The 12,043-nt window shown below is 38.9% G+C and overlaps 1 protein-coding gene across 10 annotated transcripts in view; it reads right to left on the bottom strand.

Moving 5' to 3' along the window:
- Nucleotides 1-12,043, bottom strand: part of LOC149067687 (uncharacterized) — a 49,245-nt gene that overhangs the window by 11,930 nt on the left and 25,272 nt on the right. For 3 of the 10 annotated variants that reach the window (XM_089252258.1, XM_089252259.1, XM_089252262.1), the window contains exons 12-19: nt 10,767-11,167; nt 10,542-10,676; nt 10,259-10,352; nt 9,610-9,742; nt 8,499-8,763; nt 4,451-4,615; nt 2,175-2,243; nt 1,848-1,982 (exon numbers count right to left, since the gene is read on the bottom strand). In XM_089252258.1, the coding sequence (XP_089108384.1) occupies nt 1,848-1,982; nt 2,175-2,243; nt 4,451-4,615; nt 8,499-8,763; nt 9,610-9,742; nt 10,259-10,352; nt 10,542-10,676; nt 10,767-11,167 (1,397 nt within the window). The remainder of the gene's footprint in view (nt 1-1,847; nt 1,983-2,174; nt 2,244-4,450; nt 4,616-8,498; nt 8,764-9,609; nt 9,743-10,258; nt 10,353-10,541; nt 10,677-10,766; nt 11,168-12,043) is intronic. The other 7 variants (XM_089252267.1, XM_089252263.1, XM_089252264.1 and 4 more) reach the window with 3 other exon arrangements.

The following is a 12,043-nucleotide window of genomic DNA, read 5'->3' on the forward strand; positions in this document are numbered from 1 at the left end:
ACAAGAATGTTTCAAATACGAATAGCTAGGGAAAGATGAATTTAGGAAAGAAAATTCAACTGTCCTTGCTGAGAATCGAACTCCTGTCCTCTCACTTGCCGGGTGAGTGCCCCAGACCACCAGACAACAAAGGTCAATCTTTTCTTAGAGCTAGTGTGTGTGCTGAAAGGTTCCGTTCATAGATGGTCGGACCTAATTCAGGCCAGACGAGTGACATCATCCTCGGATAAGTCACCATCTGATGGCAGTGTCAGCCATTGTGAGCTTTGTCCTGTGTTAGGTCTGATCGTCCATGTGCAGTCCCATTCAGTGCACACGAGCTCTAAGGAAAGATTGAGATTCGTTGTCTTTGTAATCTAGGGTGTTTATCCGGTAAGTGAGAGGACGTGGGTTGGATTCCCTGCAAGGAAAGTCAAATTTTATCTTTCCCAAATTCATCTTCGCATCAGTCAGCTGTTGAAAACCTTCCTATGGATAGTGAAGAGTGACATCATCCTTAAATGTTGCACAGAATTTTAGAGGAAAATAGAGAAATTTAAATTTTTATGGTTTTTGGGTTCATCTTATAAGTATTACACTTTTTTCACTAATACAAAAGATGGATTCTCCAAGTACATTGGTAGTTGCTGCTTCAAAAAATACAGGTTGAATTTTAAGAGGTGGTAGAAGAAACAGTTTTTTTTGTCATGGGGTACATGGTCAGAAATGAAGCGTTAGGGTGCTAGAAAGCATGGCAAATGTAGATTTTGTGTTAGCAAAACTGATGTTTGCAGTACCCTCTGGCGTATTCATATTTCATTTTCTACCATGCATCCCCATGACAAAAAAAAAAACTGTTTATGTGGATTCTACCGGCTCTTAAAATTGGAGTCCCTCTTTTATGAAACCCTGTACAAACAAGTTGTTGCAATAACTTATGATGAAAAAACAACCATTCGACTTCATGCTGAGATAACTTGAGCTCTGTAGCTACTTGCAGTAGAGTATCGATTATCTGAATATGATCAACCGAAAGCGTTTCAATTGGCAAATTCAAATTCGCGTGCCATGTAGAAGTTCACTAACAACCAAGAAAAGCATTCAAGACTGGCTCGAATGTGATGTCAATGACCTTGACTATTAAGTATTTTGACGGATGAAGAAATCATTGCCAGTGTCATCAATGACCAAGACCCTTGTGACGATGAGAAAGAGCCTAACGACAATGACTGCGCTGAAAGAGACCATCTAGTGATGAAGTTTTCTACTGCCTTGAGACAGCTATGAAGTGGTTAGAATGGTGCTTAACAAAGTGGGCGATGGAATCATCAAGGAGGGTGATAAAAGCTACAGGTATAGCATAGCAGCCTATGGGCATATTTGAGTTTTGGGGGGGGTGGGGGGGGAATGAGTGTGAAAACATTTCTAAAAAAAAAAGGGTGATGGAACAAAAAAGTTTAGAAAACTGGGTTAGAACAAGAAGAATGTGATGCAGTCCAACTGCTGTCTTTAAAACGTTTGTGAGGTTTAGCGGCAAAAAAAATTAATCTCGGCTCTCAAGCAAGAGATTTCGGACTTCTTTTCCTAAACTGTAGGACTACTTTAATGGCCATTTTGAACTTTTCAAACTAGGCTAGTCAGTTCTCTGTGTCATTTATAAGATGTGTGATGCAAAATACATATAGTTTCGTGTTTAACAACACTGCTTCTTTCATATTGCCAATGGTACAATCCGCGAATGATCGGTTAGCTGAAAAATCAGTTATCCGAACACCTCCAGTCCCCAAGTGTTACAGATAATCAATACTCCACTGTAATTTGCATACATCTATTTGTCTATATTTACAGTCAACATTTGAAGAAATTACCGTTATTTGAATGTTTTTTCTTCTCGTCATTGTCAGGTTTAGGCAAACTCTTAGATTTCTCTTGGGAATCTTTCTTTTCCACAGTTTTTGATGTTGCATTCTCCGACTTGACATTGGCTCCGTCTGAAGTTTTTACTGAAACAAGCAACCAAAAGAAATTTACCAGAAAATACCAGCAAGTATTGTTTTTTCTTCTTTTTTTCTGCATTTAAATGCAACATAATAACTTGAATTGCACAAGTGGCGCAGAGTGATACACACCTAGCGGCAGGGGTAGGTTAAATCAATATCAGTCATTGATTATATTATTGAGAGATATTTCTTTACCTGTCTTCCGGCTGCTTGATGATTTTGTTTCAGTCTTAGAATCATCTTTAAATTTTTTTGACGAAGAACCTGAAATATATATATAAATCAAGCATTATCAATTTAAATTCTATTGTTGAAGGAAAGACAATTTTTCTAGATATTATGCCGGGCTGAACTCAGAAAGAAAAGAACCAACTTGTCTCTGTTGGGAATCAAACCCAGTCATCTTGCAAACCCTGGCAAGCACTCTATCCATATACATCACTGGAGATGCAAGCAATCCTTCCATATTTAAGCACTGTGGCATAAGGTGCTAAGTAGAGGCATAGTAGCACCCTCCCCCTTAACTTCAGAAATCGCCCCCAGGTGCCGGCAGTAGAAAGATGATGTTTCTCAGCCCAATAAATGAAGGAAAGACAATTTTTCTGGATATTATTTTCTGTAGATGCTGTTTACCTTGATTTCCAGAAGGCATTCGATTGGGTCCAACATGGTAATCTCTTGAGGCATTTTTACACGAGAGCAGGGGCAACTTGCTGAATTGAATAGAATCATGGTTAAGAGATAGGTCACAACGAGTTGTGGTGAACGGGGGAATTCGCTGATTCGACAGGTGTCACAAGTGGAGTTCCTCAAGGAAGTATCCTTGGCCCATACTCTTTTCACTTTTTATCGATAAACTCGATCAGAGTATTGATGGGATTGCTAGCAAATTCGCAGATGATGTGAAGCTAATGGGGGTAATCAGGAATGAAAGCGATAAGGAGTTGCTCCAGACCAACTAAAACAGGATTGCAGCATGGGCAAATGAATGGAGCATGATGTTTAGTGTTGACAAGTGCATGGTCGCACGAACAATCTATGGTTCTCTTATGAGTTGAATGGTGTCATTATCCTGGATGCAACTAGGGTCACCGATTTGGGAATTCTCATTGACGAGCGGCTTAGGTTTTCTGAACATTGTTCAGCGGTGGTTAAAAAAGCGAATACAATGCTTGATCTCATTTTCAAAAAGGTTTCTTCGCGTTGTCCTAAAGTCATTCTTCCACTTTTTCGAGGCTTAGTTCGTCCTGGACTGGAGTAGGCTGTAAGGTTTTGGAGAACATACCTATAGAGGGACATAGACTTGGTTGAATGGGTGCAGAGAAGAGCTACACGTGTCCTTATTAGCACACGGGGCTTGAGTTATGAAGAGAGATTTAATTTTTCGAATATGTTAACATTGGATGAACGCAGATGTCGAGGAAATATGATCGAAGTGTTCAAAATATAAAACGGGATGGATAGGATGGACCATGAACTTTTAGTACATAGCCAATCGACTGCTTTTACAAGAGGACACTAGTATCGATTGGACTCACTAGGTAGTAAATCACCCATAAATGGTGATAGACCTGAGTTGTGCTTGGTTTAAGAAGAAGTATCGATTGGTAAGGGACAATGGCGAGGTTATGGTGTCGCAGAGAATTTTTCTCTAATAGGGTTGTTAATAAATAGAATAGCTTACCCCTGGAGGTAGTAAATGGTAACACAATTGACACGTTTAAAAAGAAATACGATGAACATGTTGGGGTAAATTCAGAAGCTATCCATACTTACAATAAGACAACCATAAATACATTATGGGCATTGTATAATATTTTGTCATGTATATATATATTTTTTATAATTTTTTTTTATTGCACTTTTAATTGGGTTGATGTATTTTAGTAATATATGACATCCATATTTGTTATGAGCATCTTTTTCTCAGCCACCTCGTTGGGCATTTTGTCTGTTGTGGCCTTGTATTTGTATTTGCTGAGGTGAACTTGGAAAGGAAGCATGCTGGCCGAGTTTGCAAGATGACTGTGTTTGATCGCAAGTGAAGACAAGTTGACTTTTCTTTCAGAGTTCACCTTGGCATAACATCCAGAAAAATTGTCTTTCCTTCATTTATTGGGCTGAGAAACATCTCTCTTGCTAGTTTCATTGTTGTTAAAAAAAAACACACAAAACAGATGTTTTCACTCATTAGCCTCTGCTTGTGAAGCCATGACTGGGAAGAATTTCACACAATTCAATTTTCCGTTGCACAATAATTCAGCAAAGTTCCAAATGCATCCAATTTTGACACAAAAATTCACCACTAAAGCACATATTTTTCTCATTTTCTCTCCCACAGATATTTGCACTTGGCAAAAACAAAAAAACAAAAAAAAAAAACGGGGGAAAAAACACTGACAGACATGACAGAGACAAACGTTCGTTTTTCAAACAAAAGATGCATGCAGCTAAAAGAACATTAAAAGTACCACTAGAAGACTCCATCAGCTGCATAAGATAGAAAGAACCTTTCCCCACAAGATGAGATGAGGATGAAGACGATGAGGACGTTTCTTCTCTGTGCTTCTGGGGTTCGGGACTTGGAACATCTGTTTGATTTCGAGCTTCTGATTTGTTGCTGCTTGAATTTTTTCCTACGTGAAACAAATCAGCAAATGAGGCAAAGAGGCATGACTGCATTTGAGAGCGCTAAATTTTCTTTCTCCCCCTCCACAGCCTCATTTCCATAAAGAAATGCCTCTTCTTCTAGTGAAGTCAGACCAGGTCATACACACACACATATATATATATAAACTATGTACATCGATGTGTCACCATAAGCGGATACAGGCTCCTTGAACAGGGATGGAGGGCTCTCTGTATCCGCCGATGTATGTCACAATGATCAGAAACACCTAGAGATATTTTGAATAAATACTAAAAAAATAAATAGATAAATAAGAACCAAATTCACTTGAAATTAAGTGTGAACCCCTAAATATGCATCCCTCAGCCGCTAAAATTTGTATTTTTTTCTTACCATTATATAAATAAATTTTATTTTTGGGAAAAAAGATTAGATTGCAAATTAGATTCAAGCACAGTATACCGTATATACTAGTGTATAAGTCAAGTTTTTTTTTTCATTGAAAAAACTGTTCCTTAATTTGAAGAGGTTGGCTTATACATGGGTCAGTTTTTGAGTAGAAAATATCGACTCCCCACTTCACCAAATAATACAGCTACATGGCCTTTGCATGGCTAACTTGACGAAACTTGATATCATTGGACTACTTTAGATGACATTACAAATCAGTAGCGTGATTTTTGCAGCTATGTTCAAACCCACAGAACCGATGATGTTAAAGTAAAAAGCAAAAACATTAAAAACGTTGTTGGTTTTGATACCCAGTGGACTGACATAGATTTTACAGCCTTTAGATTTGAGCATCAGCAAGCCTTTAAAAGATTATTTAAGGAATTTATGGACCGAATGAATGAGTTCCGAAGATGAAGAAACAGCAAAAAGCAGTGCCTCAAAGAAATTCTACACTGACCTAGTATGCCAGTGGGTTCATAAGGCGTGGAATTCTGTTTCCACCATTAAATTCTTTAAGAAGTTTTGTATCAGTGCCGTGATGGACAGAACTGAGAAGACTACATCCTCTTTGAAAGGGATGACAACAATGACAGCACAGTGTAGGATGAATTTCAGTGCAGATGTTTCAATCTACATCTCATCTACTCGTGGTGATAGAATTTAAAAACATGTGTTTTTACCGCACTTGCACTTTGTTTGTAAATTTACGTGTTCATCACTCCTAATGAATTATTTCATTTCTTGTGAAAACTCTCTATTAAAACTGATACCACTATAACACAGGAAGAACTCCAGGTCACTATAGTTACGGACTCGCGATGCGAGGATCCGGGTTCGAACCCCACAGTGGTGGTCGACTGAAGTTGGTTTTCTGTGGTTCCCAACTTCAAGGCGCAAATGCGAGCCGATCTCCCCGTTAAAAAGTCTCGCCACAGAGAGCAACAGTCCTACAACGATAAATCATTCATTCATAACACTTCACTCATAGTTAGAAAAAAACTGGTGGCAGACAGCAGCACTACACATAACAAGCATTACAGAGAAACAAAAAAAGACAAAAAAAAACTTCACGTCAGGTTTCACTAAACGTACACGCACACTCCCGCATGTACCGATTCGTTGGGGGTTCCGCGGGGAGGGGGGGGTGCATGTGTGGTGTAGCAGTAGTAGGTAGGGCCTCCAAAAAATGGCTCGGGGATCCATGATGTTCTTAAGTCAGCCACCTCATTGGGCAATTTGCCTGTTGTGGCGTTGTGTTTGTATTTGTATAAAAATAAAAACTACACAGGTAATAACAAAAAACAAGTAAAAATGGTGCAAAGTCAGATTCCAAGGTGGGGAGGAGCTGGCTACTGTAATGATGAATATCCACTCATATATATATATATATATATATATCCCGATTTCCATTCAACAAACTGTTTTGAAAACCTGTTCTGAAACCAAGAATATATTTGAAAAAAAAATCCAACTAGAATAATCTCTTTTCCTCTACCCTTGACGAATCAATGAAAAACCGCTAATCTTCCACTATTGGTGAATTTTCGCTAGGGAGAGAAAAGAGGAGTTTCATTGAAAGGAGGAGAAAATAAAAAAACATTCTACATGTTAAAGATCGAAGATATATGGTGTCAATTTTGTGTTAGAGCATCATTTTTTTTTAGTGTAAATCTTCAATTTTTTGCTCTGCTATATCTACCTTCACACACGTGATCAAAAAGCACACAAAAATACTTTTCAGTCTACGTCATGTTAATGCAAAATACTTATGTTCCCATTCTACTCATCTAATCGATGTCAGATACTAAGCATATTTGTTCTTATTTTCAATGAATCAAGATTTGTTGTAGCAAACAAGGTTCAAATAATCTGAACGTAGATCACGAAACCAAAAGAAGTCTAAAATGCAGAGAATAAAAAAGGTCAAATCAAATCGGCTTATTCAATCGATTCTTAGAGTTCAAATTCGCAAGTCTACTTGTAAGTAGGCATTGAAATTTATGGAATAATGAACAGATGGATCACTGTATTTACAGGCAAGTTTATCTTTGTTTCCTCGGTAGGGTAAAATTACAGCAGTCGTTGTTTGGACATATGCTTCATGTGGCTAATAAATTATTTAGTCACATCTTAAGTGTGATTCTGGAAATATAAAATTTTTCAGAACTTCTTTATTAGTTGCGCCAGAACCCAGGGGTAATCAGAGTACTTGAGCTTCTCCTCATGAATACACAATGCAGCATATATTTGCCCCCCCTCCCCATCCTGTGTATGCCATTGACATGGCTCCCCACAAGGGTGGGGCTGACAGTCCCTGGAACCTGAGACGATTCTCATCTTTTTTTAAGCTATAAATTCATCATAGTGCATCCCGTGAAAACTCTGGCCAAGAGCCCCCCCCCCAAAATCTCAGCCTGGGGCCCTACTGCAGGATGTGGGGGAAAGGGGTGTCATTGAATCCTGTATACATGGGATGTCTGACAACTCTAACCCCTACCCTTTCTTCATTTTGCCAGTTCATATGGAGTGGAACAGCAAATGAGTGGTGCAGTGGTAAGATGCTTGTCTTCCACCAAATGAAGGCTATCCTCAAGGTCCACAGGTTTGAATCCGGAGAACAACATCAAAAACAAGTTATTTACCTACCGGGCTGGGGTGACCACTGATAGATATGGCACCTTCATTTCACACCCAACTCCACTGGTTGGGAATTGCTGTATGTTAATATGACCAGAGTTGGTGTGAGGTAAAAAGTAGTTTTCATATGGAGTAGCTTACAGGATACAGAAATCTTGGTCTCATTTAGTTCATAGTTTCAGCTACAGATGTCCTCAAATGGGTACTCCTCAAATGTTATTTTACTGCTACCCAGGACCACAACTAGATACTTTTTCAGCCGGGGCAAGAACACATTTTGGCACCCACATATAATGTAGAAGCAGTTAAAGGGTGCATTTAGTGCCCCCTTCTGTCCAGTGCACAAAACCCGCTTGCTCCCCGCTGTTTCGGCCCTGCTGCTACCTAGTATGTATATAATAGGAATGCTAGAAATTGATGCACTCTTCTACACTCAGATAGCTATTATATTGCAGAAATATTATATTATAGAACAGCACTTCTCAACCTATGGTCTGCGAACCAGAGGTCTGTGAAGGTGGTATAAGTTGTCTGTGAAGACGGGATAGATGGTCTGCACGCATACTTGAAAATTGAATTCTAACCTAATGACAATTATTCGATTATAAGCAACTAATATCAATGATATTCACATAGAATGGAATAAAAAAAATTAGGCTCACATGCTATAAATTACTGAGCTGTCGAATTATTTAAGAAATTTTAGTGATCCTGGGGTTTAGAAAAGTTGCAAAACGATGCCGTAAAATATCTATATACTACTATTATACATTCCAAGAAAAAATATTTGGTATACAAACTTTTATCTGCAGAAACAGCAGCGGTAGTATTAGCAGTAGAAGCAGGAACTGATGAAGGTGCACTCGAGGCATCGGTGGATGAAGTCGTTTCTTCTTTCTTCTTCTTATTGTCTTTCCTTCCGGGAGAAGGTGAATGAGGTCTTTTAACACCAGATCTCTCTTTCGGTCCATCCTTCGACTTTTGATTGCTGGAAAGTGAGTCATCTGACTTTTTATTTTGATCCCGCCTGTCTCTACGATAGCTCCGATTTTTCCTGTCATCCTGCTTTGAGGATTATAAAGGGGGGGGGGGGGAAGAACTGTTTAAAATTTGTGAAAATGTATTTAAAAAAACGTCAAAATTATTGCACTCGGCAAATACAGACGAATCTATTTGTATTTAGTGGTGTGTGTGTGCACTTGCGGGCAATATACTACTCTTATATTACTAAAATTACATGCCTCACATTAGTTTTTATCAAGTGCAGCATTAAAGTGTGTATGCCATAAGATATGTGCGGTCATTTTTCTTTCAAACTACCAGTGACTGTGAGTGCAATGTTCAAATGAATGCACAGTGAAACCTAATAACAGACACTCTGTGAAATGGAAATAAAAAATAGCAAGCATTCCTCAGAAACAAATTGCACATCAAGCACACAACACATACATGGCACACATTTCCAACATACCACCAATTCGTTAGAAGTTTCACAGAATAATGTTCATGAGGTGCATGTGCGGTTTAGTAGTGGCAATAGTTTTCAGAGCTCAGAGCCATCAATGAAGGGTTGATGACCCTTCAAAATTAATGGTGGGAAACGTTTATGACAATGTTCAGCATTTATTATGGCAATGACAGCCAGCAACTCCAACAATCGAGACCCATTTATATCGAAATATAACACCAACATAACCCTGTTGGCTGAAGCAGATATCAGATGTATTAATTACATCCCCAATGTTTATTGAAACCTTCTCCTCTACTCAGAGAACATGTGTCTCAGACTGACTGAATTGCATGTTGTAAATAAAAACACATTAACAATGCACACAAACCTAGCAGCTGTATGTATCACTTGAGCAACACACAAACAACACTTATTAATACAGCCAACGAGAGCGTCATTACCTTCTGCTGATTATCATTTCGGGGATCACTGGCTCTGTTTGAGTGCCGATCCCCAGAGCGATCATCTCTCCATGGACCTCGAGAAGCTGGATCATCAGATCTTCGATGCTGAGGAGATCTTGATCGTCTATCCCTGCATGAGAGAAGAAAAATGAAATCTTTTATTAGAGTTAACCTTCATTTATCAGAAAAAACAGTTTAGTACCGCTCGAAAACCAGTGACTTCTAACCCCAGGGCAGAATGCCTACCTGGAGGAGATCACAGAGGTGTGAGCTTGAAAATATTCTATGGTTCAAGCTATAGAGATTCCATGTTTTCTGATTAGTCAAATGAGTGAGAGAATGTAAAGAGAAGTTCATTCGGGCTGCAAGAATTTGTACTTAAGTTCATTAGGGATACATGGTCCCCCAAAGCAGAATGTGCCGAAATGTGTGATGTACGTCGCAGAACAACCAGTGCTGTTTCAGAACAATCTGGAAGAATTTTAAGAATAGTGTAGAAAAACGCTATTATGTATATATGAATTTTTACCGCAGAACATTTTCAGTCAGCTGAGGGCTCGTTGCAGAACATCGCAAAACATTCTGCTTTGGGGACAGGGTCTACTAAAAAGATTAAGAACCACTGCTCTAAACTAACTCAAATCACCTAATCGGCAGGTCTCTTTCTTCACCTCTATGAAGGTGCCAATCAGGAGAAGCTCTTCTTCGACGAGGCATCCCATATCTATCTTCATCCAAACCTAAAATATGAAGAAAGAAGTAATTAGTTGGTTTCTTTTGGAGGTTTGCACAGACTGATTAAGTGTAAGTACAAAATTACATTGCCATATTAAGTTACATAATGTATGGGACATAGGGAATGGCTAACAAATGATACCAGACATAAACACTGTGGTTCACAAAAGACTCAAAGAATCACTGAAACGTACTTGCACCGACATGAGGAGGCAGCCCTGGTGGTGGTAATGCTCCAGCAAATGGATCCCAGTCATCTCGAAGAGGTCTAGTGCGCCCCCATCGTTCATCATATGCTCGTCTCTCATCTAAAGTCATGTCTAAATAATCTAAAAAAAAATATGTCATTTTAGCTAAACATATGACTAGAACTCCAAAACAACTCAACAACAGACAAACGACAACGATGTTTAACTTACCTTCCTCCCTAATTTCCCTTGGTAAGACAACTGGATCTCTTGGGTCAAGTGGTGATATTTCTCTCGGCACATATCCAGTTATTCTTTCGATATGAGCCGGTTCTTTCAACGGCGGTATGTCCCTTCTGTAGAGAGGGTCTGCAAAAACTGAGGATGGGTAATCGGAAGCTTCAGCAGGTGGAGGTGGATATAGGGGAGGGATGTGATGATGGAGGAGCTCAGGATCAAAGTCGGGAGGAAGAGCTCTTTCATCCAAGTATGGAGGCTCACGGTGAGGTGGATAAACATATGCATAGTCACGATCATCTGTTGGCAGATCTGCTTCGTACAAACGACCTCTTGGAACTGGGATAGGAGGGTCATCTCTGATAACATGATGCGGATGCACCTCTTGTCCTTTCCTACAGGATAAGATTATTACAACTATAAAAAAATTTTTATAGACATTTAAACAGTGACGTTTCAGATACTCTAAATTATTGGGGGTTATTGATTGCAAAAAAAGGGGAAAAAAAGATGCAGTCTCACATACCATTATTATTAAGCCCCCAAACCAGAATGCTTTGCATTGTTTTGCAATGAGCCCTCGGCTGACTGGAAATGTTCTGCGGTAAAAATTCCCATAATAATGTTCACTACATTTCCCTTACTGACTGTTCTGAGACATATGTCACATTTCGGCATATTCTGCTTTGGTGCCATTAAGCAATGTAATAAATACAGTTAGAAATTTAAAATGCTAAAACCACAGGAGGGATTATTTTGCTATCATGTAGTGACAATACCTCTTTTGTAAACTCAAAATTTTTGTGTCTCCAGCGAGTAAGAGGTTTGGGCATTTTCACTCCAGTTGCTAAGTTTATGTATCTCCACTTTTAACGTAATAAATAATCTGTTATTAATATTAAACCAGTTCTTGAAACGTTATTTACAATGATGGCGATGAAGAAGTGTTCCAGTAAAGGTAAATAAATCGAACTTTGTATGTGCTCAAAAAAAAGAAAAAAGATTACACTATAGTTACAGTGTCACAAGTAGGCCTAGTTGGTCAGTTGTCGATTTACGATGATGCCAATAAAGATTTTTACTTGCACATCAAAAGGCATGAGCAGTATTTGCTAGCTAACGAAGTGGAAGAGGAAAAACGTGTGCCGATGTTGATGTCTGTGCTCTATGCAAAAAACATATAAACTGCTTTGTAACTTGCTAACGCTGCGTCGACCCAAGGACTGTGAGTATGAAGGCCTGCACCGATTGCCATCGCTGAAAGATTCAAG

The sequence above is a fragment of the Pholcus phalangioides genome, unplaced genomic scaffold (assembly GCF_987345545.1).
Source record: "Pholcus phalangioides strain wild (caught in Gottingen) unplaced genomic scaffold, Ppha-v1.0 ptg000028l_1, whole genome shotgun sequence".
In the NCBI taxonomy this organism is placed as follows: Eukaryota; Metazoa; Arthropoda; class Arachnida; order Araneae; family Pholcidae; genus Pholcus; species Pholcus phalangioides.